This window comes from Camelus dromedarius, chromosome 10 (genome assembly GCF_036321535.1).
Source record: "Camelus dromedarius isolate mCamDro1 chromosome 10, mCamDro1.pat, whole genome shotgun sequence".
Classification (NCBI taxonomy): Eukaryota; Metazoa; Chordata; class Mammalia; order Artiodactyla; family Camelidae; genus Camelus; species Camelus dromedarius.
In genome coordinates, this window is record NC_087445.1 from 59,559,184 (window position 1) to 59,587,131 (window position 27,948).

Genomic DNA, 27,948 nt, shown 5'->3' on the forward strand with positions numbered 1-27,948 from the left:
GTTGAACAGACACCTCACAAGTAAAGTGGTATACTTTATTACTGTTCCAGAGTATTTGTGCCCTCTCCTTTTCCTGTGAAAGAACTACTCATTCCCAACTATGGCCATGTGACTTTCAGTGCCTCTGAGAGAGGACACTTCCTTGACCCACTGACTTTGAGCACAGTTTTGTGATATGCTTTGGCCTATGTAATACATATGGACATGACATACACAAAATCCAAGCAGAAAAATAGGGGCTGTTACTTTCAGCCTGATTCTCAGAGTAAGAACACATATAGCTCCACAACAGCCACCAACTTTGTAAGTGTAAAAGAAATGTTTTTCCAAGCCATATCTAAATGACTAATACCATATCCAATAAACACGAAAAGATGCTTAACCTCAATGGTCATCAGGGATATGCAAGTTAAAACCACAATGGAATACTAAAATATTAATATAAAAAGACTGACAATATCAAGTGTTGATAAGAATGTGAAGTGACAGAACTCACATGTTGCTAGTGGGAATGTAAATGGGTGCAACTGACCCAATAAACTAAAGCTGAATATATAAATATACTTTTATTCTACTCCTATGCGTACACTCAAGAGATTGCTTGTTATGTGCACCTATACATGTGAGAATGTTCTCAACGGCACTATTTCTACTAACCAAACTAGAAACAAGCAAATATCATCAACTATAGAATGGGGGAAGAACTTCTGTAAATGCAGTCAACGTTTTATAGCAATGAGAATGAACTACTGCTCCACACAATATATAAAAATCTCACAAACATAACCAATCACAGAAGAACACTTACTATATTATTGCATTTATTTAGAGTTCAAAAAGTAGTCAAAATTAAATCATAAATCTAAACTATATATCTACATACAGAAGATGAATGTTGGACCCCTTCCTTATATCATACGCAAAATTTGACTCAAGAAGGGTGTATACCTAAGTGTAAAACTATGAAACTCTTAAAAGGAAATACAGGAGTTAATCTTCATGGCTCTGGGTTAGGAAGTGGTTTCTTGACACCAAAAGCACAAGTGACAAAAGAAAAAAGAATAAATAGCGTAATCTCTCATAACTCAATAACAAAAAGACAACCAATTAAAAATATGCAAAAGACTTAAACAGACATTTCTCCAAGAAAATATACAGTCAATAAGCACATGAAAAGAAGCACAGCATTAGTCATTAAGGAAATGCAAATCAAAACCACAAAGAGATTACTTCAAATAAAAATCAAGACAATGATATCACCACAGTCATTATCAAAACAGTTAAAATTTAAAATGGTGACAATATCAAATGAAGGTGCAGATGTGACAAAAACTGGACTTCTCATACATTGCTGATAGGAAAGGAAAATGGTATAGCCACTCTGAAAAGTTTGGTGGTTTCTTACACAACTAAACATACACAGCAATCTCAAAAGATCAGATGTCCAAAACAAAAACTCACATGTTCTATGATTTCATTTACATAACTTTCTTAAAATGACAAAATTACAGAGATAGAAAACAGACTAGTCATTGCCAGAAGGCAGAGATGTTGGGGGAAGGTAGTGAGTATGACTGTAAAAGGTAACATAAGGGAGCTCTTTGTGGTGATGGATTAGTTCTGTATCTTGACTGTGGTGAAAGTTACATGAATCTACACATGCAATAAATAAGATAAAATAGAACTACACACAGGCACTGTATCAATGTCAATATTCTTGTTTTGAAAGCGTACTATAAGTATGTAAGCGGTAACCACCGGGGGTAACTGAAGGGTACACAGCTCTCTGAGTACCTTTACAACTTTCTGAGAATCTCCAATTTTTTCAAAAGTAAAACAAAAACAAACTGCAATGAAATAACAACATTCTGAGCCAGAGGCTTCCTACTGACTTGAGAGATTTCTTGCTAACCTAGAACAGTCATTCCCATCACATGTGTACCTCACGCATGGATAAGAAAAAATTGGTCAAGCTGCCAACTACCACATTCTCAGAGCTCATCCCTCACACTATCCTTCTACACAATGGTGGTCCAGAAGGCGTCCTTCAAAAACAAGCAACATTCAAAGAACATGAGTTCCTTATGGGAATCTATATACAAGGAAAAAGGAAAGAATCAAAAGACAGCGTACGACAGAACAATTATACAACTTTACATTATGAGCAAATGGTTCTGTGTAAAATGAAAAAAAAAATTTAAGAAAATGTAATAGTCTCTCCTAAATAAAAGACAAAGGGATACAACAGCTCAAGGGAGAGGCAAATCAGAATTCTACCAAGGGAGTTAAAAGACAGACTGGTGAAAAAACAAGAAACAGCGCCACAAGTCAAACATTTCAAAGAGAAGCATAAGAGGGCCAGAAGTGCAAAACATCTTTCTATCTTCCAAAGAAGTTGTGTGCTGAGAGGAATCAATTCTTACTCTAAAATTTCAATATCAAAAAGCTACAAAGAATCAATTTTCAGGAAAGAACTTACTTTGAGGTACATGAGATTACCTAAAAGACATCTAGAGAAGGTCTGCCCCAGACAAGGCTTGCCAGCTAAGAGTCCAAAAATGCACACATGCCATTTCAGTTTCAGTTTGGGGAGAGAAATGATTTATTCATGATAAACTCTGTTACCTAGTTTCCTAACAAATAAATCTCCAATCAACCATTAAAGTGAAATTATTCCTTGTACTTACTGAATTGAGTCTAAATGTATTGTGATGGTGATTAAAAGCTCTTTCTAATCTGGACCTTAGTCACAATAACACTCCTGTCTTGGAATTTTCCTCAAATAAGTAATCTTTATTCCTGCCTCTTTTTATGTTACTCTCCCACCTCAAACACTGTCCCTTCATGACATATCCAGTACTACCTAATGGTCACAGGTAAACAGTACCACAACCTGGAAAATTTTTCAACCCCAAAGTGAAGAGGTTGAACTTAATTTTGATTGTCATTCAACATTAAAATGTACAAGACTCTAGGATTTTAGTACACCTCACATAATATATCCTTCCTATACGTATAACTATCAATATCACCCATTTTGTCATATATATATATATATATATATATATGCACAAAGTTTTTTCTCAGCTGTTTTGAGGTCTATTATTGTGCCTGACACTTGATTACATGCCCTACAGCATTGTGCCAGGTACAAAACAATGGCTCTTTGCCCTGGCTATGCATTAAAATCACATATCCAAGTTTAAAATAAATACTATATACCATGTCCCATTCCAGAGGTTCTTAACCAGTAGGTCTAGACTGAGGCTTAGGCACCTGTGTATTTCCAAAGCTTTAATGTGTAGCTAATTGAGAGCTATTATAAACAGGTGGACACAGAAGCATAATAGTAAAGTGGTTTAAAATGTAGTCTTCTAGAGTAGACCAGATCTAGGTTTGAAAAGGCTTCACAAACCTACCTTTGTGTGATACTAAGTATTATTTAACTTCTCTAAGGCTCAGTTTGTTAATCTGCAAAATGAGGGTCATAATGGTACCCATCCTCATGGGTTGTTCTGAGGATTAATATTTCTAATACACAGGTCTCATTAAACAGTGACAAACACACACTAATGATTTATCACTCAATCTTTTTCAAAAGCTATATATGCCAATAGTTAAATGTATGCAGTGTAATTAGTATTGAACAGCAATCTCCCAAAGGTGAAAGATATTCTTTCAATAAAGGAAACTTCCTAAAGTTTTAAAAAGAAATTCAAACTCCTAATACTAACAAAAAGAAAAGTTCTTTCTTTCAGATGAATTGATACAAGACTGGAATGTGATAAAATCAAAATGTAGAGGAACAGACAGGAGATTTAATAAAGTCTCATTTATGATTAACCTTTGAGAATGAGAAATAAAGCATGTATTTGTCTGGGCATTAGGATTTTTCTTGCAGTACACTGATGATATTTGTTTAGAGAGAAAGGAGGTCAAATTTTTCACTATAATCATCCTTATTTAAACATCTTTGAATACTTATCCAATTATCTCAGAAAAAATATGTAGATGTTAAATAGCTATTATCACTTTTCATTTTGATATTTCAATTTTACCTTAATATGCACTGTACAAAGTTATAATATGAATCTATGCTTTTCTCTGTAATCCTTCTAACTGATAAGCTTTTGCCACATTGTTACATAGTCTCCATCATAATTATTTTTAATGAATTTTAAAAATTCTATAATGGCATACTTAATATTCCCCTACTATTAAATATTGGATTACTTGCAATTTACCGATATCAAAAATTATGCTGCATTAATTTAAAATATAGCATTTTCTGTATTTGTATTCTATTCACAGAATAAATATTCAGAAGTAAAACAGACAATTTTTTCTTTTTGAATGAAAGTAAAACAGCCAGAAATCTCAAGTTTCTACTTAACAATGTAGAGTAACTTCAAGTTACTACTACACTACAAGTGACTACTAAGAAGTATTTTTACTTTATAGAGGTCTTTCAAATATTGTTAGAATCAATCTATGGTTGCCCCATTTTAATATTACTCAGAATATGGCTCACCATTTGTGTAGTAAGGAATTTAACCTTGTTCAAAGAGAGGTCTGGCTTTTGCCTTCTTCTGGGAAGTAATCTGTAAACCCCTGGAACGTCATGCCTGAAAGAAGAGTCTTCTTTTTAACCCAGTGGCTTTGAGTCACCACATAGCTTTACAGTCAGGGTTGGTACCACCAAAAAAAATCAACAATGTGTCAGGGTAGGGACTCCTGGTCAACCTAGAGGGGCTGTAGACTACATTCTAAGATCAGCCTCAAGAGCAACCAATTGCGCTTACCTAAAGGATTAAGGAGCCCCTCAATAAAATGTAATCACCAAAGCACAGGGAGCTTCCCTGTCTGACAGTATTTCATGAGTACTGTTATACATCGATGTTGGGAAACTAATGTGTCCTGACACCATGGGGAGAGGACAAGGAAGCTCTGTGTTTGATACTTCTCCAGACTTCTGACCTATGTTTCTTCCACTTGCCTGATTTAAATCTATATCCTTTCCCTATAATAACCAGTAATCATGAGTACAAAAGCTTTCAGTGAGTTCTCTAAGTTATTCTAACAAATTATGGGGACCTAACTCCTCTCATGGATAAACGATGAATCAACAGAGCAAATATAACTTAAAAAAAAAAAGGAAATATTCATTTAACACTTTTTGAAACTTTATGCTTCATCTCCAAATTACCATTTGGACTTTTAACTGTAAAAGAAAAATTTAGTCCAAAAATGTGATCAAAATTCATGTACTGAAAAACTGGGAAAATTAAATTTATGTGGCATATTAAAAAAATTAATGCAACATCTTAACTGTCAGTCAATGTATAGACACAAAGTATAAACTATCATAATAAGGAAATGGTGAAATTACAGTCTTCAAAATAAAACCATTCAAGTTTGATAATTCTACTAGATCTTTCAAAAGTAACAGGAAGAGCTTTCAAAAAGAACATGCCTAAAATCATGCATAAATAAAGTGAGTCCTATAGTATCAAGCGAAATGCTAGAGTGGCTATTTTTAGTTTTATTAACTTAATACATACAATAAAAAAATTAAAATATTTGATCCTGAAGTTTCGTATCTGAAAATTCTGTTTTACATCTGAAATGGGATTTACCATTCGTTATATAGAACAACACATATCTCAAATAATTATGATACTTTAAAAAACTAGTAACTTCTTGACCCTAATAATTTTCGGATTAGATAAACAAAAAACAAAGAGCAAAAGGAGCTTATATTTGAAAACACAGTCATTAAAAAAAAATTCTGATAATCAAAATTAACTGGCCAAGCTTTCTCCCCCAGGAATTCATTTTCAAATTACAGAAAAAAAGGTTTTTTAATGTTATAAAGCTCAAATCCCAAAAGTCGTATTTTTTGGTAAGCTTGTAAAAGGTGAGAAAAGCACAATTAGTTCTGTATTACTTTAAAGATTCCCATCTTTTAAGAAAACAAAACTTTTCTTTCCTAGACATAAATTCTTTCTCCTAAAAATACATTGCTGCCTATAATTACAGATTACTAGAGCGAAAAACAAAAAGTATTGAAAATCATGTTTAATATTTATATCTTAAATGTCTGAAAAGCAATTTTCCATTATAGTTAAGTAAGAGGAATGCAGACCTAGGTAAAACTGAGTATATGTCTTGTATGGGAGGAAAACTTTTCCCTTCTTCCCTTCTAGGTTCTTTGGCTGGTCTAATAAACTGACATGAGACAGATTAATAGGAGAAAAACATATTTAATTTCATATGTACAGGAACTCATAAAAATATGAGGCTCCAAGAAGTGACCAAAGCATACAACTTTTATATCTTTTAGACAAAGAAACAATTATTCGTGAAGATTTGACAAAACAAGGGGGCTAGGATTTGGGGTAGCAAATTAATAAACAAGTAACAAAGTTTGTTTAATCAGCCTTCTCTGCCTTAAATTCCCTATCTCTGGCGATAAAGATGCCTTCTACCTTCCTGGTATAAGGATACTTTCAGAGGGAGATTTATTTCCTGCTTTCAGGGGGACAAAGGAGGGTCAGAGTGTACTTGCCCTAGCTGTTTTTAAGTAACTTTAATTCAAAACAATCAACATGCCAAAGTGACATACTTTGGGGTGGCACATTTTACTCCTTCTCACTCTCGTAAGGTCTGACTGCTTTGATAAGAGATTATAGTTTAAGAGACAGATGGAAGATAAGCAGAATGAAGATATTTTAATAAATGATGGAAAGCTTATTTGGGTGAGTGACTGCAGATGATCAACAGGAAGAAATTGCTTAAAAGGGAAAGGAAAAAGACTGTACCACAGGTAAACATATTAACATTACACAAAAAGACTTTAACAATCCAAATAATGAAGACATCACGGGAGTGGGAGGCAGGTAGTGGCACCAACAGCACTCAATCAACAGTCTCCTAAGAAACACACAGTAAATTTACATAAGTGCAGCATCTGTCCTATGGGCTTGTTAGCTCTCTAAGCCCACACACCAATCAGCTTCATTGCCTTGAGTATCAATTACTGAAGCTCTCTCCTGATGAAGAATAATTAAATATACAGGGCCAACAAAGCAAAGGAATACTGTAATTAAGCAGCACAAATAAAGTGTTTTATTATCAAATTTGATGGGAAGTGGTTTTACTTAGAATTAAAGTGAGATTACAATATGATAAAAGGCAATCCACAGAACTGAGAAATAGCCAATAAAGTAACAGATAAGGAAGATTCTGAAAATAAACCATTAACTCATGGTTAAACTTCAGATCATACCTAAAATGCACATGAAATTCAAGAGTAAGATATCATTTGTTTTAGACTATTAAGATACTCTGACCATAAAAAAGAAACTATCAAAAAATTAAAAAAAAAAAACACTTCACAATCTTTCATAATACTAGAACTATTTTTTTAAATAAAGAATCTTAAATACTGAAATTAATATTCAAGTCCTACCTTGAAGCTAAGGTAGTCCTTTCTATAAAATTTCTAGGAAATGGTCTTGTGACCCTTTGTAAACATTTTTCAGAACAGAAAATTCATATTAATCCTGCTCTGTTACTATGTTTTTCCATAAACAGAAATAAAAGTGATATTACATAGTCTCATCATATTAGACACACTTGCTTATTACTCACCTTTATATCCTCTTCCAAAGAACCTAATATAATGGAATGGAATCTGTGTTCAAGTTTTTTTGCTTAAAAAATGAGTAATAACTATAAAGGCAAGGAAATAAACTGAATATTCAGTGAGGGTTTTAGATTAATTGTAAGGCAGTACAAGATAACTTGAAGTTTTTTTTAACGTTTAGCTTTTTATTAACATCTACAATTTCATAGCTCCTGTTGCTCTTAACACATCTAAACCCCAAAGCCTTACAAATGACTTGGAGATCATATCCCCATCAACACTGTGGCCCCATCAATATTCTCATCTACTAAATGAGTGTGATTATGCTTAAAAATATTTCCTAAAGAACAGTTACCCCAAAAAAGAATAGCTGGCAAATTGTTCATTTGTGACATTTTCCTTTCCAAGGCTGCCATTGTTGAGATTTCAGGATAAGAATACAAAAGTGATAAAGATGGGGTAAATTCTTCAAATATACAGTGGTGGCAATGTTTAAAATTCCCTGTTATGACACAGTTTTTGATTGTCTTCATTTTCCATGACATCTTAACAATAAAATACTAACACTTCTTTAATGACTAGCAAATTATTCCTCCAAATGCCTTCTAATTCATGGCATCTGGTTAAAATGCCATTCATCTGAATATTTATTTAGTTCCTACCTTATAGGCATAGATCATACATACTGAATTCAATAGATGTAAGTGTCTTGGCAATAATATTCATTCATTCAATAAATCTAACAAATATTTACTGAGCACCAAACAACGTGCTAGCTCTTTAAGCACTAAGGAAAATTCCAGTGAACAAAAATCCCTGCCCTTATGGAGTTTACAATCGTGCAGAAGGAAATACATAATAATCAAAGAAAGAAAATTGTGTAGTATGTCTTAAAATCATAGTAGTTTTTAAAAAGTAGGATAAAGAGCAGCTAGGGGTGAAGAGAACTGTGATTTTAAATCTTTCCTTGAAGATTTAAGAGAAAGTGATGTTTAAGCAAAGTCTTACGGAGGTACGGAGTAAGATATGTATATACCTGAGGGAAGAATGTTGTAGGCCATGGAAACTGAGATAGAATGCCTTGCATGTTCTAGAAAACAGTGAGAAGGACAACTGTGACTGAAGGAGAGCGAGCAAGGAGAGAAGAAAACTGAAGAGACTAGGACAGTGTGTTAGCATGTGGGGCCTTGAAGGACATTCTAAAAAATTTTACTGAGTAAAATGAAGGGCAAAGAGTTGTGAACAGAGGAGCGACGTGATCTGATCCACTCTTTAAAGGAGTGTTGAGGACAGTCTGAAATAAGTCAGGGGAGGAAGCAGAGACTGCAGGATGCCACAGTGATAATCCAGCAAAGGAGCCAGAGGAGTGTGGTATGGGGCAGAGGGGCTGAATTTTGAATATACTTAAAAAGATTTGCTAATAAATTCAACATGGAGTGGGAGAAAAGAAAGAAGTCAAAGATGCCCTGGTTATCCCAAATAGGCCTAAATGTAAAATACTGTCTTATTGTCAGTTCATAGACATTTTAAAGTTTATACTATACATACTCTCTCAATTCTCACAATCCACAAAGTAGGTATGACTATCCCTCAAAGAATTGGTGAGATTACACTAACTGACAGAGGTTAAGAGGTGGTAGGTGGTACAATTAAAATCCAGCCCTGATTTATTTTTCACCCCTCATACCAGTTGCTCTTCAGCCTAATGAATAACCTCCTCTCAATATATTATGCCAATCCTTTGATCCACATCTAGACATTATTTTATATTAGAACTGTATGTGAAGATATGTATGTGCAATCCTTTACAAGAACAAAATAAAGTACAAGGATAGCTAATACTGACCGCTCATGTGCCAGTTCTATTCTAATGCACTTTATCATATATATTTCCTGTAATCTAAGAAGTCTTCAGTTGTAAGACCCCATCATTTCATCTAACATCTAGAAAGAAAAAGTGCTGTCAATTAAATTATAATACACTATCAACATTAAGATGCACCCTGATGTTGGAAATGCTAATATAAAAAATGTGTGCCTTCGAATCAATGAAATATCAAATCCTCACAAAATTCTAAGGACTGAGCAATATTATGGTTACCAGTGTTGGTTCAAAAATTACTTGTATCTCATTCATAAAAAATACTAGTTCTATCTTTTTCCTTTCTACATTTTAAGTTACGAGCCTCTTTCAAGTCTTTTTCCCTCAAGATTATAACTAATGGAATATTAGTGCTTAACACTGAAACTGTCGGTGTCTAGAATTAATATCAAGACCACTCCCAGGTTCAATAATTCTCTAGAAGGACTTACATGACTTGGCATATACTTGTGTTCACATCTAAGATGCATTACAGTGGAAGGATACAAAGCAAAATCAGCAAAAGATTGAGGTGTATGGGGCCAAAATCTGCAGGAAACCAGGTGCAAACTTCCAAAAGTTCTCTTCAAAGTGAAGCCACAATGGACACAATTCTTCCAGCAATGAATTGCAACAACATATACAGAATGTTGTCTCCCAGAGAAGGTCATTAGAGACTCATTGCCCAGGATTTTTACTGGAGGCTGGTCATACAGACATCCTCTGCCTAGTGGGTACCAAAATTTCAAACTCCCAGAAAGAAGGATAAACCTTATCATTTACATAAACAGTCTAGGTACAATGAGCCACTCCTATCATTTAAGGACAGGTAATACCAATACAGGGAACTGTTTACCAGCTAAGGGCCAACCTTCCAAGCAGCCTTTCCAAGGATAGCAGTCTGCAGCCTGCTACATTAACTACTTTCTGCCCACTTGCCAAGCCCAATTGGCCAAGCAAGTCTTAATTTTTCTTTCAGCTGTTACAGCTAAAATCCAGACATACTTCTTTTGTTAAGGTTCTATCCACAACCACTGCTGTTGCTACATTAGCAATCGATCTGCAGGGGCTCTGTGCAGCCTCCATGGGATCAGGGGCAGGATACAGCATCATAGGGTTAAATGTGTTCAACTGTACAGGCTATGGGGTCACCCTCCGGGATTTAAATCCTGGCTCCACTACTTACTGTGTGATGGATTAGCTATTTTGTCTCTTTGCACCTCAGTTTCCAAAACTGAAATGGGGAGAATATAAACATCTTCCTCATAATGTTATGAGGATTAATGCAAAAATACGCATGAAGGACTTAGTACTTATTATTTTTTAAAAGGAAGTTTTCCTCCCCCTCTGCCTATCATTCTATCTCAGGTTAACTGACAATTAGAATAACCAGGGCCTTATACCCACGGTCATGATACAGCAGCAACAGCTACAGTACCAAAGTGTATCATCAACTTACAGTAGAGAAAACGGACTTTATATTAAGCAGTATTTGGACACCTAGGTAGTCATCAGGAAAAAGATAAAGTTGACTCTATACTTCACATCACACACAAAGGTAAAGTACAAATGAATCAAGACCTAAATGTGAAAAATAATCATACAAGTATTATAAGAAAACACAAGCGAACGCCTTTATAACCCTTGAATGGGGAGAGCCTGTCTGTGACTTAAAATCCTGAGTTATATTACTATGAGGACAATGACAACAACTACTACTAGAAATAAATTTAATTATCCAACAATCAAAAGCCTCCACATGGCAGAAAGTCTCATAAGCAAGTCGAATGACACACTGGGGAAAATAGTTATAGCTCTTTATAGACAAAGAATTTACTCCCCTAATTTATAAAGAGCTTCTAGAAGTTGAGAAGAAAAAGGTTAAGCCAATAGACAAATAAAGGACAAGAACCAACATCCCAAAGGGAATAAAAAGATATAAAAATATATTCTACTTCACTTATAAAAGAAATGCAACTAAATTTAGATAACATTTCTCACCAATAAGACTGGCAAAAATCCAAAAGTTCAACAACACAATCTTGGCAAGAACTGAGTTGTACAAAATAGTACTACCCCAATGGAGGTAAATCTGGTACTATTTCCTAAAGACACACTTAACCTCTGATATGCCAATCCCATGCCTGAACTTAATTCACAGATATACCTGCATACACATGAAATGACATATGTGCAAGAGTATTCACGAGGACTGTTTATTAGAGCACAATACTGGAATAATATAAAAGTCCAGCAACAAAGGACCCAATAAATAACTTCTATAAACACAAAATAAAATATTTTAAAGCTGTTAAAAAATTAGAATGGGGTAACGTTGGGAAGATTCCCTATGTTTTGGTGAAAAAAATCAAAGTGTAGAACAGTACATATAAATATGCTGTCTTTTGTATAAGAAAAAGAGAAATATATGTATAGTTGCCTATATTTGGATTAAAAACATACTAAGTGGGTAAAAAAACTAATAAAATTGTCACTTCTGGGGAGAAAACAAGGGAGGTAACACTGTAAATGAGAGTTCTCTACACATAGTCAAAAAATTTATTTTTTGTTGAATTACTTCAGTTAAATTTTATTTATGAATGTAGTTTTTATTTTTATCAAATACATGTGCTGTAACAAATATTACAAAGGAGATTATATGATAAAAACAAATCTCCTGACCCCAAACCCAATCATTAAACAGTTATTTCCTAACAGTTGTGGCCATAACCCTAGATAATATGCTTATACTACTATTTTGGGGTTATCAACTTTAAAAATAAACTGACCCACCTCTAAGATGAAAACTTAAGAATTTATCTCTTGTAATTCCTCCTTTTCCTATCCTTTCAATGTTTGAAATATATGATATTAATTTTAATTCTTATATACATATCCTTGAACTTTAAATACTGTACTTGTATGTTTATTGCTTATTTTGTAAATTTGACATTATCTCTTGTTTCTCCATTTTGAAGGAAAGCTTTTGGGGTTAATAACCTGTTCTCCCCTTCTCTCCCTTCCTCTGCCAGCTTCATTTCTGCTTTTTTATTCCTATAGTTGTTACTGTCTGCTCTGCAACAACAGCATTCTGGGCTTTGTGTATCTGTGTTTGGTCCAAAGGTTGACTCAAAATTGAAAATCAATAAACATCATTTACATTTTTATTACTATGTAAATACTGTTCATGGAAACATAATCCTGGCACACTTCACTTCTTACTGTGTCTAACATCACAACCTTAGAACCGCTTGAAAAGACTGTTTCTAGAATCAAAATCAAATGGATTCTTTCATATTCTATCAAATCCTTAATATCATGTCACATTCTAATTTTGTTCAGTTATACATTTACCCATTCATTCATTCATTCATTCATTCTTCCTTTCCATGACATTTTTAACTATCTCAATTTTCTTCACACTATCATCCGTTATTATACCTCACATTTTTCCCGGACTCTTCATGATACCATTCATTCTATCTAGTCCCCATTTTTCTTCCCAAGACCCTCCTAAAACCCTTCTTTCTCCTGCTTCAGTCTAGAATGACTGTTTTCTAGGACTTCTGAAAAGCTATTAACCTAAGTCTTCCTTTTACTTTCTTCTTGGTTGGCTCAACTTTTTCTTAAACTTCTGTTTTCCTTGTCCTTAGTTTACATTATCATTTGCTGGAGTACATCCTTAATTAACTACCTAAATGATGGTAAACACCAACGTAAACTTTCTGGATACATGCATGTCTGAAAATTCTATCCTCAGAACTCTACCCTCATTATTAATTATTTGACAATCTGGGTTAAAAATTACGTTTCCTAAGAAATTTAAAAACACTGTCCTATTTTCATCTAGCACACAGTATGACTGGTAAGATGGCAGTCTGAAGTCATTTCTTTGAAGTTGATTTGTTTTTTTCCCGCCCTAGAAGTTTTCTGAATCATCTCTTCATCCATGGAATTCTAAAATTTCACAATAACCTATCTAGGTGATGGTCCTTTGTACTCATCATACCAGGCAATAAATAGGCGGGTCTAAAGCCTGAAACTAGCATGAATTGGTCTGAACCCTGAAACTACCATTACCCTTTGTACTTCCTGTACTAAGTAATAAATAGTTTGGTTTAAAGCCTTGAAACTGGCATGAATTGTTAACTCTCATCTCCAAAATCAACAATGGAGAAACTGTAGAAGCTGGAGGGAAGTGTGGATTTCAGGAACCAAAATAACGAGAAAAACCTTGAGAAAATTGAAAGCCTATCTGAACTGGTATATGGTGGGGGGGATGAGGGGTGGAGGATGGAGATGAGTGGCTACAGACTGGAGATGAGTGGCTACAGGCTGTAGTTGAGAGGACCCAGAAGTCTCAGTGAAGGAACAAGTTGGAAGAAAGATTTTAAAATTCTGTTCCTGCCTACAGATATTCTCAGAAATACAAAGCCTCCCGAGATTTGCCACAGAAAGATACATATTATAAACTTTTTGGAAAAAAAGAACTCAAATCAATTGAAAAACAAAGTTAAGACATGATGCAAGAGATACAAAAAATAAAAATGATCAAGTATCTTGTGAAGTTTATTGTCAAAAAAAAAATGCTGAAGTCTAGAGAAAATGAGAAAGTATATCTTTTAAAATCCAAAACTAAAATTCTGAACCATGATCACTGTGATGAAATGTAAGGAAAAAGATAAATCCATAGTTGAATAGAAATTTTAATACATTTTTCTTAGAAACTGACAGACTAAACTTACAAAATATGATCAGAAAAAACAAACAATACAATCAATAACTTAAGCTAATCACACTAATGAATGCAGAACCAGACATTCAGCTAAGAATAAACACAAGAACAGATACAGACACTGTATCAGGTTGGCAAACTTTATATATAAAGGGCCAAACAGTAAAGCACTTTTGGGTTTGTGGGCAATACAGTCTCTGTCACAACTCACAAAAGCCATCACAGACAATGTGAAAATGAATAAGCATGGCTATGTTCCAATAAATAAAACTTTATCTATGGACACTAAGATTTGAATCTCATCTATTTTCCATTTGTTACAAAATATTAATCTTTGGGTTTTTCCCAACCATTTAGAAGTATAAAAACCATTTTAGTTTTCAGGATGTATAAAAACAGACGGCAGTGAGCCCTGTTTACCCCTTGAGCCACTCTGACAACTTCCTTACTAGTTCATAAAAGAAGTCTCAGTACTATCCAAAGGAATATACTGAACATACTATACTCTCTACAATAAAATTAGAAACAATAAAAAAGAGTAGCTAATGTCTGGAAACTAAATTTTTATTTTTATTTTTTGGGGGGGGTTGATTAGGTTTTACTTATTTATTGGTTTGTTTGTTTGTTTTATTTTCAGAGGAGACTGGGGATTGAACCCAGGACCTTGTGTATGCTAAGTGTGCACTCAGAAACTAAGTTTTTAAAACCACTAAATAATCCTGGAGTTAAAAAGGAAATTTTTAAAAAATCATAAAGAATATGTAAAAATACTTAGATATGATGAAAATGAAAACACAAGTTCAAATTTGTGGGACCCAGCTTTAGTACTCAAGATACACTTACAGTTGTAAATACATTTATCAGGAAACAGCACATTTAAAAATAAGTGAGTTAATCATCTAATCCAAAAAAATTAGAAAAAGAGCAACAGAACAAGCCCCAAACCCGAAATTAGTGTGAGAGAAAACAGAGAACCTGAATTGACCATAGAATTAAAGATAGTAAAATAATAGACAAAGATATCCCTATGCTCCACTCCAACCCAGGCCCAGATGACTTTACAGGTGAGATCAAACAAACTTTTAAGAAAAAAGTTGTTCTACAAAACAGCCAAAGAATGAGAGTTACTCATTTCATTTTAAGAGGCTAGTGAAATCTTGACTCCAAAAATAGAATCAGAAAATCACCACTTTGCAACTATCATTATAATAACCAATTCAGGCAAGAACCATCAAACGGATGCTAAAACTAGTAGGTGAAGTTTGGGAGTTAAAATAATATTAGCATGGCTTCAAAGTATCATTCCACAAAATACTTATTAGTTACAAAGAGAAAAACAGTAAATTTACAGTAGAAAACCTGGCAAACACAGCCTTAACCAAGTGATCAAAGTTAACATTATAATAGGACAAATCAACATCCTTTGTCTTCTGATACAAAACACAGAGAATATAACAAAACTTCTGTGATATTCCTGCAAAAATACATAACCTAAATCTAGTTATAAAGGATCGGATACATTCAAAGGGACACCCTTCACAATAATATGTTTGTTTTCTTTAAAAATGTCAATGTCATGAATCAAAAAGACTGAGGAAATACTTCAGATTGACTTCCAGATTTTGATAATTATGCTAACTTAATGTGAAATGTCTTTGTTTTTAGGCAATACACTCTGAAGTATTTAGGAATTAAAGAATAAAGTAAAATAATGTATCAATGAAGTTTCAAAGAATCCCCTTGAGAAATTATTGGATACAAAGGGAAAATCAGTAACTTAATATAATGGAGAAGCCTGGCTGACAGTCATGGTAACCAACTGATGGTTCAGAAGGAGAAAAAAAAAATGTAGAGAGATATATGTATATCTACAGAAAGTAACATACATATATGTAATCAAGGGAGAGAAAGAAAGAATATAAATGAATGATAAAACAAATGGGGCAAATGTGAACCACCTGAGTAATGATTGTATGAATTTTTTGTAGTATTCTTTAACCTTTCTGTAAGTTTGTAGTAAAATAAAGTTAAAAAAAATCAATGAAATTCATGTTAGTATACTAAGAAAAAATAAAACCTTTAAAAAGGAAAATCACAGCATATACAAACTATGGTAAGCTATTAGAGAGAGAATGTGGTAATATAAAAAAGTCATATATGCATAACGATCTATAACCAAAAAGTATCTGCAACTACATAATCCTACTTGGACATCAGTAAGCTATTTAATTATTCATTTTTTCAATATTTATTCACTACTTTGATTTAGGGAATTGTATTAGTTATGTATAAAAGCATAACAAATTATCCCAAAATCTAGCAGCTAAAAAAAAAAAAAAGTACTTTTTAATTCAATTTCTGACAGTCAGGAATCTGGGCATGGCTTAAATTAGGTCTTCTGGCTCAAAGTCTCTCACAGGTTGGAATCATCTCAAGGTTCAATAGAGGAAATGGAGGTTCCACTTGAAGCCAGTGTTTTGGAACCTAATTCTTCAAGTAGATTTAAATCTACCATCTTGCTATCTGTTATCTCTTTGTCTCATCCATCCTTTATCTAAAACACAGACAGCTTTAAAAGAAAAGGAACAGGAAAAAGATATACACAAACACTAATCATAAGAAAACTGGAATGACTAGGATGATTGCATTAAAAGCAGATATCGGAACAGACACTATAACTACATAAAGATGTATATTACAAATTTCTTTTTTAAAACGGAAATTCATCAAGAAAATATAATATTCCAAAATATGAATGCATCTAATAGTTCAGCTTTAAAACACATAAAGCAAAAACTGACAACTACAAAAAGAAATAACATCTGCAATTGCAGATGGAAATTCTAATACTCCTCTCCTCTTTCGGTAATTAACGGAATAAAAAGGTTAGTGAAGACCTGAAACTTCAACAAGTTTGTCCTATTGACATTTTTAAAGCACCACATCCAACAAAAGTAAACTATACATTTTTTTCAAGTGTAAAGACAGACTATAAGTTTGACATTAAAACAAATCTCAGGAAATGTAAAAGAACTGAAATGGTATAAAGCATGTTCTCTGATCACAGTAGTATTAAAAAAAAAAAAAGTAACAGAAAGACATCCCAAGATTTGCGTTTGAAAACCCCAAGATACGCTGCACCTCTGCCTTCTGCTCAGCCCGCCACAGGCTTCCTTCTCCCCAGACTGCACTCAGCCCGCGCTAGCTGGCTCCATTATGGCGACCAGCAGACCCAGCATCATGATTAGTGATGACGAAGCAGTTATGATCTAGATTTATTTTGTGTATGTAATCATTATGCTGAGGATCTGGAAAAGGTGTTTATTCCTCATGGACTAATTATGGACAATGGCTTGCTCGAGATGTGATGAAGGACATGGGAGGCTATCACGCAGTGGCCCTCTCTGTCCTCAAGGAGAGCTACAAATTCTTTGCTGACCTGTTGGATTACATTAAAGCACTGAAAAGAAACAGTGAGAGATCCGTTCCTATGCTGTAGATTTTATCAGACTGAAGAGCAACTGCAATGACCAGTCAACAGGTGATGTAAGAGTAATTGGTGGAGACGATCTCTCAACTTTAACTGGAAAGAATGTCTTGATTTTTGAAGATATAATTGACACTGGCAAAACAATGCAAACCTTGCTGTCCTTGGTCAGCAGTAAAATACAAAGATGGTCAAGTCTGCTAGTGAAAAGGACCCCTCAAAATGTTGGATACAGACCAGACTTTGTTGGATTTGAAATTTCAGACAAGTTTGTCGTAGGGTATGTCCTTCACTATAATGAATACTTCAGGGATGTGAATCATGTTTGTGTCATTAGTGAAACTGGAAAAGCCAAATACAAAGCCTAAGATGAGAGTTCAAGTTTATAAACATCTGGAGTCCCACTGAAATCACCAGTAAAGTGATCAGATATTCTACTTCTGTGGCCAGCTGCTTAGGAGAACTTCTTGCATGCATCTCCTAAGAATTTTATCTGTTTTGTATTTTAGAAATGTCAGTTGCTGCATTCTCGAACTCTTTATTTGCACTATGAGCCTATAGACTATCAGTTCCCTTTGGGTGGATTGTTGTTTGACGCATGAATGAAAAATCTCTTAAACCACACCACTACTGAATGAAAATATTGAAATTGTATCTGTAAGAAACATTTAAAGAGAAGAATATATTAGTTTTTTAACTGGTACTTAAATTTTATATATTCAGAAAAGAATAGAAATGTTTGAGTATTGTTAATTATACCACTGAGTGTTTAGAAAAGAAGAGGCCAGTTTCATACCAGTGACAGCACTTAGAGGTACATTTATGTTGGATAAACCAAATGGCCTGGAATTAGTTTAGTAGCTGTCAGTAATATTAATGTATTTTTCCACTTGTTCGGATTATTTCTGATGTATCTTTGTCAGCAGTTCCTTTGAAATGCAGATCAGTAAATTCCAAAAATACTACCAATTTTTCAATTCTTTAATGTAAAAATCCTTAAAATAAAGGCTATCTCTTTAAAAGAAAAAAAAAGAAAACCCCGAAATACTTAGAAATTAAATAATCACTTATAAATAATCATGGATAAAGGAGAAATCACAGGAAAAGTGAAAACCGTTAGAATTGAGTGAAAATTAAAACCCAACATATCAAAATTTGTGGGATGCAGGTAAGAAAAAAAAATCTAAATAGCACAATATCTATTTTTTAAACTGAATTAATAATTAAAAACTTTCCCATAAAGAAAATGCACCCCCAAATAGCTACACTGATAAATGCTATCAAACATTTAAGGAAGCAGTAACACTAATCTTATACAAACTCTCATCACCAGACTTGATATGGCTGAGAAAAGACACTTCAATAGAAACTTCCCAAACTGAAATGCAAAGAGAAAAAAGAATTGGAAAGAAAGAAAAGAAAAAAAGAGAATAAAGCAGAAGAAACATTTGAAAGCAATGAATGACCAAGAGTTTTCCATAATCATTGACAGACACCAAACCACACATCTAAGACCATGCCTTGCAGGGCAGGTCTACTGACAATACATTCCCTCGGTTTTTGTTTGAGGAAGTATTTATTTTTCCTTTACTTTAGATATTTTTCATGTGAAATTCTAGGTTGCTGGGTTTTCCCCTCTCCATTAACACTTTAAATACTCCACTCTACTTTCTTCCTGCTAGCATCATTTATTAAAAGAAAGAATGTTAAAAGAAGTAATTTGGGGAGAAGAAAATAGATCAGAAACTGAGATCTACATAAGGAAAAGGAGAAGGAATAAATGAAGGTAAAATATTTTATACTGCTTAACTGATCTAAAAGATAACTGTGTATTTAAAGTAATAACAGTAAATTTCATGTAGTTAAGTGAAATGAAGGATAACAGTGTCACACAGGACAGGAAGGAGAAATTAGGAATGCTCTGTTATAAGGTACCTGCATTATGCATGGAGCAGTATAGTGTTACCTGAAGGTGGATTTAAATGAGTTTTAAATGTATACTGCAACCACTAAAATGTATAGGGCAACCAGTAAAAACATTTTTTAAAGAAGTGTAATATGCTACCAGAGGAGATAAATGGAATCATATAAAATGCTCAGTTAAAATCAAAAGGCAAATAAGAGAGAAAGAAAATAAAAATAAAGAATAAGCCAATGAATAAAAAATAGTCATGAACAAGGTAATTATTAACCCAACTAAATTAATCATCCTTTCAAGTGTAAATGTGGTAATGGTCTACGTATACTGATTAGAAGACAGATTGAGTGGATTAAAAAAAATAAGACCTAATTGTGTGTTGTCTACAAGAAACCCACTTCAAAAGAATAGGCAAAATATTTAATATTCAGAAAAGAAAGAAGCTAAGTGAATAGCTAATAAGCACATGAAAGGGTACACATCACCAGTCCTTAGGTCAAGACAAATTAAAACTACAATGAGAAACTACTAGCCATTCTAGTTACACCCACTAAATAAAAGTGTTGGCGAGGAAGTGGGGCAACATGAACTCTAATACAAAGTTGGTCAGAGTGTAAAGTGGTGTAACATTTTGTGAAATAATCAAGTTAAACATACACATAAACATCCAATTTTACTCCTAGGCATGGTGTACAATGAAACACACATCTACTTAAAGATATACACAAATGTTTATAGTAGCTTTATTCATAATAGCTCAAATCTGAAAAGAACCCAAGTGTCCATCAACATGAGAATGGATTTTTAAATATTGTGATAAATTCACACAATGGAGTACTTTCAGAAAATAAGAACAAACTACTGATACTGGCAACATGGATAAATCTAAATATTCATTTTGCTGAGTAAAAGCCAGATGTCAAAGAGCTTATGCTGTATATTTGAAGGGTGAATATTTTATTCCATTTATATGAAGCTCAGAAACACACAAAATTAATCTATGATGACAGAAATCAAAAGAGTTGCCTAGACTGGGTTTGGAAAAGGGCAACAGGAAACTTTTCGGAATGATGTTCTATTGTCTTGATTTGGGAGTAAGGAAACAGAGGGAAATAGGTTTGTCAAAATTTACTGCATTGTACTCTTAAAACCTGGGCTTTTCACTCTATGTAAATTACAGCTCAGTTGAAAAGAAAAAAGATTTCTGGCAAAGGCCTTCTATATTTTCTGTAGTTCAAGCACAGCAAGCAGTGGACAAACTTCTTCCGCAAATGGTCAGAAAGTAAGTATTTTAGACTTTGCAGTCATATGGTCCCTGCTATAACCCCTCTGTCATTGTATTGTCAAAGCAGCCAGACAATATGGAAACAAATGAGCATGACTGTGTTTCAATAATACTATTTACAAAAAAACAGGTGGCAAGCTGGATTTGGTCCACAGACTGTAGTTTGCTAACTTCTAAAGGAGCAAATAGAAAATCAAACTTCAAAATTAATTTAAACACGCTGCATTGTTCTTTCTAGTGACCAGAAGCCAATTATAGTCCTTCCTAAATTTGTGAATTTTTCTTTACTCACCTGCTCATTTAAAATAGGAAGATAAACGAGAAAATGCCAAAAACATATTTAATATGGAAGATCATCATTTAAAAAAATCACTTAACAGCTACTGTAATACTCTAAAAAAAAATCCAGGAATGCGAGAAATTTTTCAGTTTAAGATAAACTAACTGGTAATAATTAATGTATAAGCTGGAAATTTAAAGCACACTTAGGTACATACATAAAAAGCTATGTTATCCACAATTCACTTTGATTTATCTGGTATAATAAAGTTCTTGAAACATGCCCAATATACTCATTAATAATTACCTGGTTCGTTTTTCATTTAAAAAAACTGAAAATTAAGGATAGCAATTACTTCTCACTTAAAAGCATTTCAGAATAGGAAATAACATGTGGAAATAAAATAAATGTTTTCTGAGAAGTATCAAAAGCCAATTTTTTTGCCTAATTTAGGCAAGGCTCAAGAATTGATACCCTGCAAAGAACATCGAGGGTATACAACTAGGTATTAAAAATCTCAAACATGACATGGCCCTAAGCTGCCTGAAAATATCTATTTTCAAGAGAATTCCAATCTAAAAAATGAATTTAATTCTCTCTCCCCATGGTATATACATATTAGAAGAAACACTAGCAAATTAGAAGGCTTGGGGTCCAGAATAAATTTGCCACCTAACTGGGTGTGTGACAATCTGGCATCCATTCATGCATCAGGTATTTCTGAGAGCTTATTATGTGCCAGACACTGGACACAGCAGTGAAGGAAACAGCAAAAATCCCTGCCCTCATGACACATTCTAGTGACTCACTTAATCTCAAAAAATGTTTCAGTTTTTTCCCCTAAGACAATGGATTTCATATTTAAGGGTATCTTCAAAGCTTTAAAAATGAAATCCATATTACATTTCTGCATCTAGGAAAGCAAGGGGCATAATATGAAATCCACTCTTGCCATTGGCTAACAGTTTTTGTTGTGTCATCATATTCAAACAGCAAACTGAAGAAAATAAGCAATTGACACTATTGACAGACTTACTTAAATTCGCTAATTCTGGTTTATACAATCTAGAGGAAATATGAGCCTTATTGGCCTATTACTTGGTAACTAAACTTCCTTGGATGAGATCCAAGAAAGAAGCAAAACAATCTTATGAGAAATTTCTCCATACAATGATTTTATAGATACTTCCATTATTCAAGTCTATAAAAATATAAGACTGCCTAGTTATTCAATTAATCAGCTTATCTTTTCCTAAAGTGCTTGCTGCAATACAGGTAGTCAGAAATCCACATTGTGCATTCAAATCTGGTTCCTGAGACTAATATTAAAATTTTTATTTATCATTAAAATGTATTTTTCCCCACAATAAAATTGGCCTGACAGTTCTCAAGCATAACTTCTCAACTCCCAAATGGTAAGTTTTTAAAATGTCTCATGTATTCATTTTTCCCAGATAAACTCTAGAATCACAAATTACATTTCTGGTAAGACTGAAACAACACTCACTTTAAATATCTATTCCCTCACGGGCACCTATAGAGACACCAAAAGGGATCCTGGATATGAGACTGCAGCTTCTAATCTCTGAGTATCATTCCCAGATGAGAAACTGACTTAAGTATCTAAAAAAAAAAAAAAAAAAAAGATATCCCACTAAAAGAGACTCTTTCGCTTATTTTCAACTTACAAAGTATGTTTGAAGTTTGCCAAAGCAAGCTAACTCCATCCAACCTCAAAAGACAGTATAAGCAGCAGTCCTCAATTATGCTAATCTTGAATATCTGATTGTTAGTCTAAAATGTCGTTTACTGTATTTGTGTTTATTTTTATGGTGTTTTAAGGATATGAGCACCACCCTCAGATCTAATAAGCCCAAATACAGAAGTGTTGAAATTGTTAGCGATAAGAGATGATGGAACAGAAAACAGAAGAATGACTTTTAACATAAAATACATATAAGATACACAGGAATTATTTTTCTATTTTCTACAGTAATCTGACTGTAAGTGCCTCTAGAACTAGATTCTCAACTAAGCTATATCAAATACTAAATTGCTAAAGGAAACCTTAATGCATCCATTTATATTTTAAAAGCCTCATATCGATAAACTTGATTTATATTTTAGAATTCAATAAATGAGAAGACTTCGATAAAATTGAAATTACCTGTAACTTAGAAGAATCATTATTGTAAAATATTATCTATCCAACTCTCCTGCTGTTCACCTTTTAGACAGAACCCTCATTACTGGCAGCTAGATACAATGGAAAAAAAAGATCAGGCTTTGGAACCTGGAAGACATGGGTTTGAACTCTGGTGTACCACACCCCGAACACAAATTTTCTGAACCTATTTTTTCATCTCTATGGTGGGAATATTAATCCCTACCTTAAAGGAGTGTTATAATTATTAGTGAAAATAGATGTAAAGCAGCTTACATTTAATAGGAACTGAAGAAACTTTAGCTGTTATTATTTTATTACTCATAAGCTCATCCAAGAGAAGATGTAAGAAAGAACATGACAAAATAAGTTAGCGCCCGGGTTACGTTTAAGCGCTAAAACAAAATAAAAACACACACCCTGACAGTTCAAGTGAAACTCTGGGCTAAACTTTTTGTTCACACTTTAGATAAAAAAGATAATATTGTAACCACTCTTTATACACATATAAAATCCAGAATTACAGGTCTACTTAGTTTGGAGCTAAATAAAAATGAAAGATTTTTATCATACAGTAAAACAGGTAATTTTATGAATAGGTGAGATGATTTCACCACTGGAGAAAAATGACAAAACTAAGATTTAAAAATGCTTATGAAAGGATATTAAAAGATTCCTACCTTTAAACCGACTGCTATAAGATCTGTAACAACACTGTATGGAAAAAGTAAAGAGAAAATGGAAAACAAAGTTAGAGAACAAGTTTTTAAAAGACAGATAAGATTAAAGAAAAAAGAAAACGCATTATAATAACAAATAATAAAAATAAGAATGTGATGAGTTATGAAACGTTAATACAAAGAAAAGTGAATGGGACAGTCTAGCAACAGCAGAGTATAAAAGCAAAGTTTTAATAGCAATGTAAGAAGCAAAAAATAAATCAAATTCTCTTTTAGTATTTAGAAAAATATGACTGTGCTTCAATAAAATGAGTATGTGTTTATCCATTTACCTCTAGTTAACAAATTCAAACCAAAACTTACAATCACTAAAGTTCATTCCTCTAAATCACTGGTATGATTATCATATCTAAAGTTTTAAATGAAACAAGACCAGGGAGTGGATTTTACAGAAAATAGAAGATATCTTGCAAATTTGTATCTACCACCCAAATGGCTCATCAAAATACAGCTAAGGCATCTCTCAGAATTAAATTACAAATATCAAACTTCAGATATCAAAAATTTTGAAGATCTGCTTAAAAAAATTCTACCACATCAAAACTATGTCTAAGTATAAATTACCTCAGAAGAAAATGAACACATACACACACACACACACACAAACACACACACACAAACACACAAGACAGTTGGGATTTGAGGAAGAACTAGAAAGGTATGTTGCCTGGCGGTTTGTTATTTGTTAACTACCCAAAATAATGAAAAAGGACCTTTTTCAGGCTGTGGGAAAATGTAAAAATTTAATTAGTCTTCTGAAACCATCAATTAACTGTGTTCAAAACCATAATACCTCAATACCAAGATGTAAATCTCTCTCTTCTAACCCCAAAGAAACTGTCCTCAATTAAGTTTATCTCCATATCTCCTAAAAGAAAGCTATAACAAAATTCTATGTATCATTAAATCATCATTACTTAATAAAAGTAAACAAATTTATGACTGATTGTTTAATGATGTAAAATTTAATTGTTTCAAGCAATAACATGTAGATATAAAATTTTTCCTTAGAGTTTTGAAACTTAAATTTCATTTGTCTGAAATTTAAGTGTGATAAATAACTCTAACATTTGTGCATAAAAAATAAGATTGTGTAATATACTATGGTATTGGTCCTGATGAAGAGAGCAAATCATGCTCCTACCTGAACTCCCAAATGAACTTACCTTCCACTATGCCTTATTGACCCACATATCTAAACCAATAAACTCATTCTCAGCTTTCAAACCACATTTAGGGAGAAGAGAAAGTTAACTTCTTAAACACTATCCAAAAGAGTAAGTTTGCACATCACAGGTGTCTAAGAGTTTAACAGCCAAGACTCATAATCCAACAGTACTCTTTATTATCACTATAAAATTTCCAATACAAAAAGCTAGCCTGGTTCCACATTCCAAGTCAAACCGTCTAACGACAATTCACTACACACAATGAAATAATAATTTCACAGCCTTTCTCAACTGAAGCAGGGCATAGTTACACAAATAATTAAAATAGCAAAATCTTGCACACGTTTAAAGTGTAATTGAAAAAGGTGGTTTGAAATGAGTCTAACAATGATCTCAGCGAAGCTTCAATTAAACAATAAAAGTAGCTTCAGTTAAATTTTTAAAAATACTTGAAAGAACATCGCAACCATAAATGAAATCTAAAACTGCACTTTGTCTAACGTCTGTAGCCGTGTGCAATCTGCATTCAAATGAGTTAACCCAATGTATCGTATAGAATTACTATTACGAACTAGGATAAATAAAATCTAATGAAGGCAAAAATTGTTTGAAGATTCCATCGTCTTTACACAGCATGACAACAATCATATGGTAACATCTACGCAGCTTTTCTGTTCAAGCAAGTTCCATATATCCCACCACCAAGAGGTTTGCAGAAATCCAGTCATCAAAATCAAGCAAAGGGCCAAACTCTCAAGTGCATAATGAAAATAAATGGATTTGCAGGCTCTAATAGAGCTAGAGGTTTGGTTTTTTTTTTTTTAAATCTTGATGCAGATGTACTACGATCTTCAATTAATTCACCAAGATCCTAATCTAGATGTTTCCTTAATCATTCAAAATTGTGTCTGGTCCCATCCCATATCCCCGGTCCCCGGAGAAATATTTACATCGGTGATTCTAAATCTTTTTATTTTGGTCACAGACCTCATTAACTTTTAGAGCGTTTAAAGCTCCCGGAAAATTGCACGTATACAGTATTTCGCATACAGCGCAGGGAATTCACGAAGTTTCTTTAGTGGGGAGGTGGCGGGGGAGGCACGTCCATGGTCACCAAGTCCAGACGCCCGGTACGGTAATCGTTAAAAGAGCTCACAGCACAAGCCCGCGGCGGGAGCCCCGTCAGTACCGAGACCCCGCGTAGGGCCCGGGCTCCGGTACCCGGTCGCCGCCCAGACGTGTACCGACGCGTGCCCTCGCCGTCGGCCACTCCGCGGCCACTCGCCTCCCCGCCAGGGGAAGCTCCGGCGCTCGCCCCACCTCACCGGTAAACAGCAACTCCCCGAGCGGGAGGACGCCCGCCCCGAGCGCCGCCTCCGCCTCCCCCAGCGCCGCGCACCATTTTCTGAGAGGAAGTGTCGGGAGGCCGGGCCGGGCTCCCCGGACTCTCGGGCGGAGGGCGGACCTCGACACCCGGGGGCTGCACCGGGCTTTCCTCCGCTTCCCGGGGCGACGGTGTGAACGGGCGGACATTACCAGGCGCCCTGTGGGGGAAGGAGAGGCTGCGGCGGATCGCCCCTCCGCGATTCGGGGCTCTCCGAGGAGGCGCCCGGAAGACCCGCCGTCGGGCTCGGCCGCGTCCACTCCTCGGGCCGCCGGCGCCGCGCCCGACTCCCCAGCTTCGGCGCGACCGGCCGAGAGCCGAAAGGAAGCGGGCGAGCGCAGTCCGGTGGCGGCCGCACCGCCGAGCACTTACCCATCCATGGCCCAGACGGAGAAGCGCACAGTGCGGGGACTGACGGGCTCACCGCGAGCAGAGGGAGGAGGCGGCGAAGCAGAGCGGCTCCGGGGACCGGCCAGCGGCGCCTCTCCGGAGCCCCGGCCGGTCGGAGGTGGAAGGAGAGTGGGAAACAGGGGCGGAGACCAGGGACGCTCCCGCCACCGCCGCACCCCCGCCTTCCCCACCCCCCGAGCGCGTCCCCGCCTCGCCTCACCCCGCCCCTCAGCGTCGACGCCCTCCCTGGGCCCCGCCCTCAGCCGCCCTCCGGCTCGGCTCCAGGGCGCCCTCTTCCTGCGGTCGCCCTAAGACCCCGCCTTCCGGCCCCCCGCCCCGGCGCGCGCGCCCCCCCACCTCCCTCCTGCGCTCACGGGGGCGCGCGCCTTGTGCTTCCCGCTTCGCTGCCCCGCCCGCGCTCCCGCGGGCTCGGCCGGCCTTCCGGCTTCTCCGCCCAGGGCGGCCTAGCTTGGACACTTCCCTCTACCGGCGGGAAAAGCGTTGGGGACGGACTCGGGAGAGTAGGTAGGAGTGTCCCGCGAGGACTCCAGAACCGCGGCGGAACTGCCCCGAGTGGGCACGGGTGTCGAGGACTCGGCCCCAAGCACTGAGGCCAGGGGCGGGCTGTGGTCTTCCAACCCGCCGGCCCTGCAGCCCAGGGAAGCCCGGGCTTGGGCCCCGGGCAACGGCGACCTCCAGCCAGTGCGGGACCCGCCCGTCGCCTACCCGGCGACCCGCATCGGCCGGATAGGTGTTGTGGGGATGAAGATGAATGAGGTGAAAGAGACTGCCCCAAACTTGAGAATATTTGCGTTTTTATGCAGTTTTAATCTCTGAGTGCTTTTCGACCCCGATAGTTTTGGGATTGAATTTATAGGAAACAGTCG

At 35.6% G+C, this 27,948-nt stretch overlaps 1 protein-coding gene and 1 pseudogene across 4 annotated transcripts in view; one reads left to right on the forward strand and one right to left on the reverse strand.

Annotated features, from left to right (window-relative positions):
• The window catches only part of PTBP3 (polypyrimidine tract binding protein 3), an 89,102-nt gene extending 61,869 nt beyond the window's left edge, over window positions 1-27,233 (reverse strand). For 2 of the 4 annotated variants that reach the window (XM_031450205.2, XM_031450204.2), the window contains exons 1-2: window positions 27,044-27,233; window positions 24,059-24,092 (exon numbers count right to left, since the gene is read on the reverse strand). In XM_031450205.2, coding sequence (XP_031306065.1) covers window positions 24,059-24,092; window positions 27,044-27,051 — 42 coding nt within the window. In that variant the 5' untranslated portion in view covers window positions 27,052-27,233. The remainder of the gene's footprint in view (window positions 1-24,058; window positions 24,093-27,043) is intronic. The other 2 variants (XM_031450206.2, XM_010988595.3) reach the window with 1 other exon arrangement.
• LOC105096291 (hypoxanthine-guanine phosphoribosyltransferase-like) lies at window positions 17,461-18,150 on the forward strand (annotated as a pseudogene).
• Window positions 27,234-27,948: the final 715 nt, after the last annotated feature.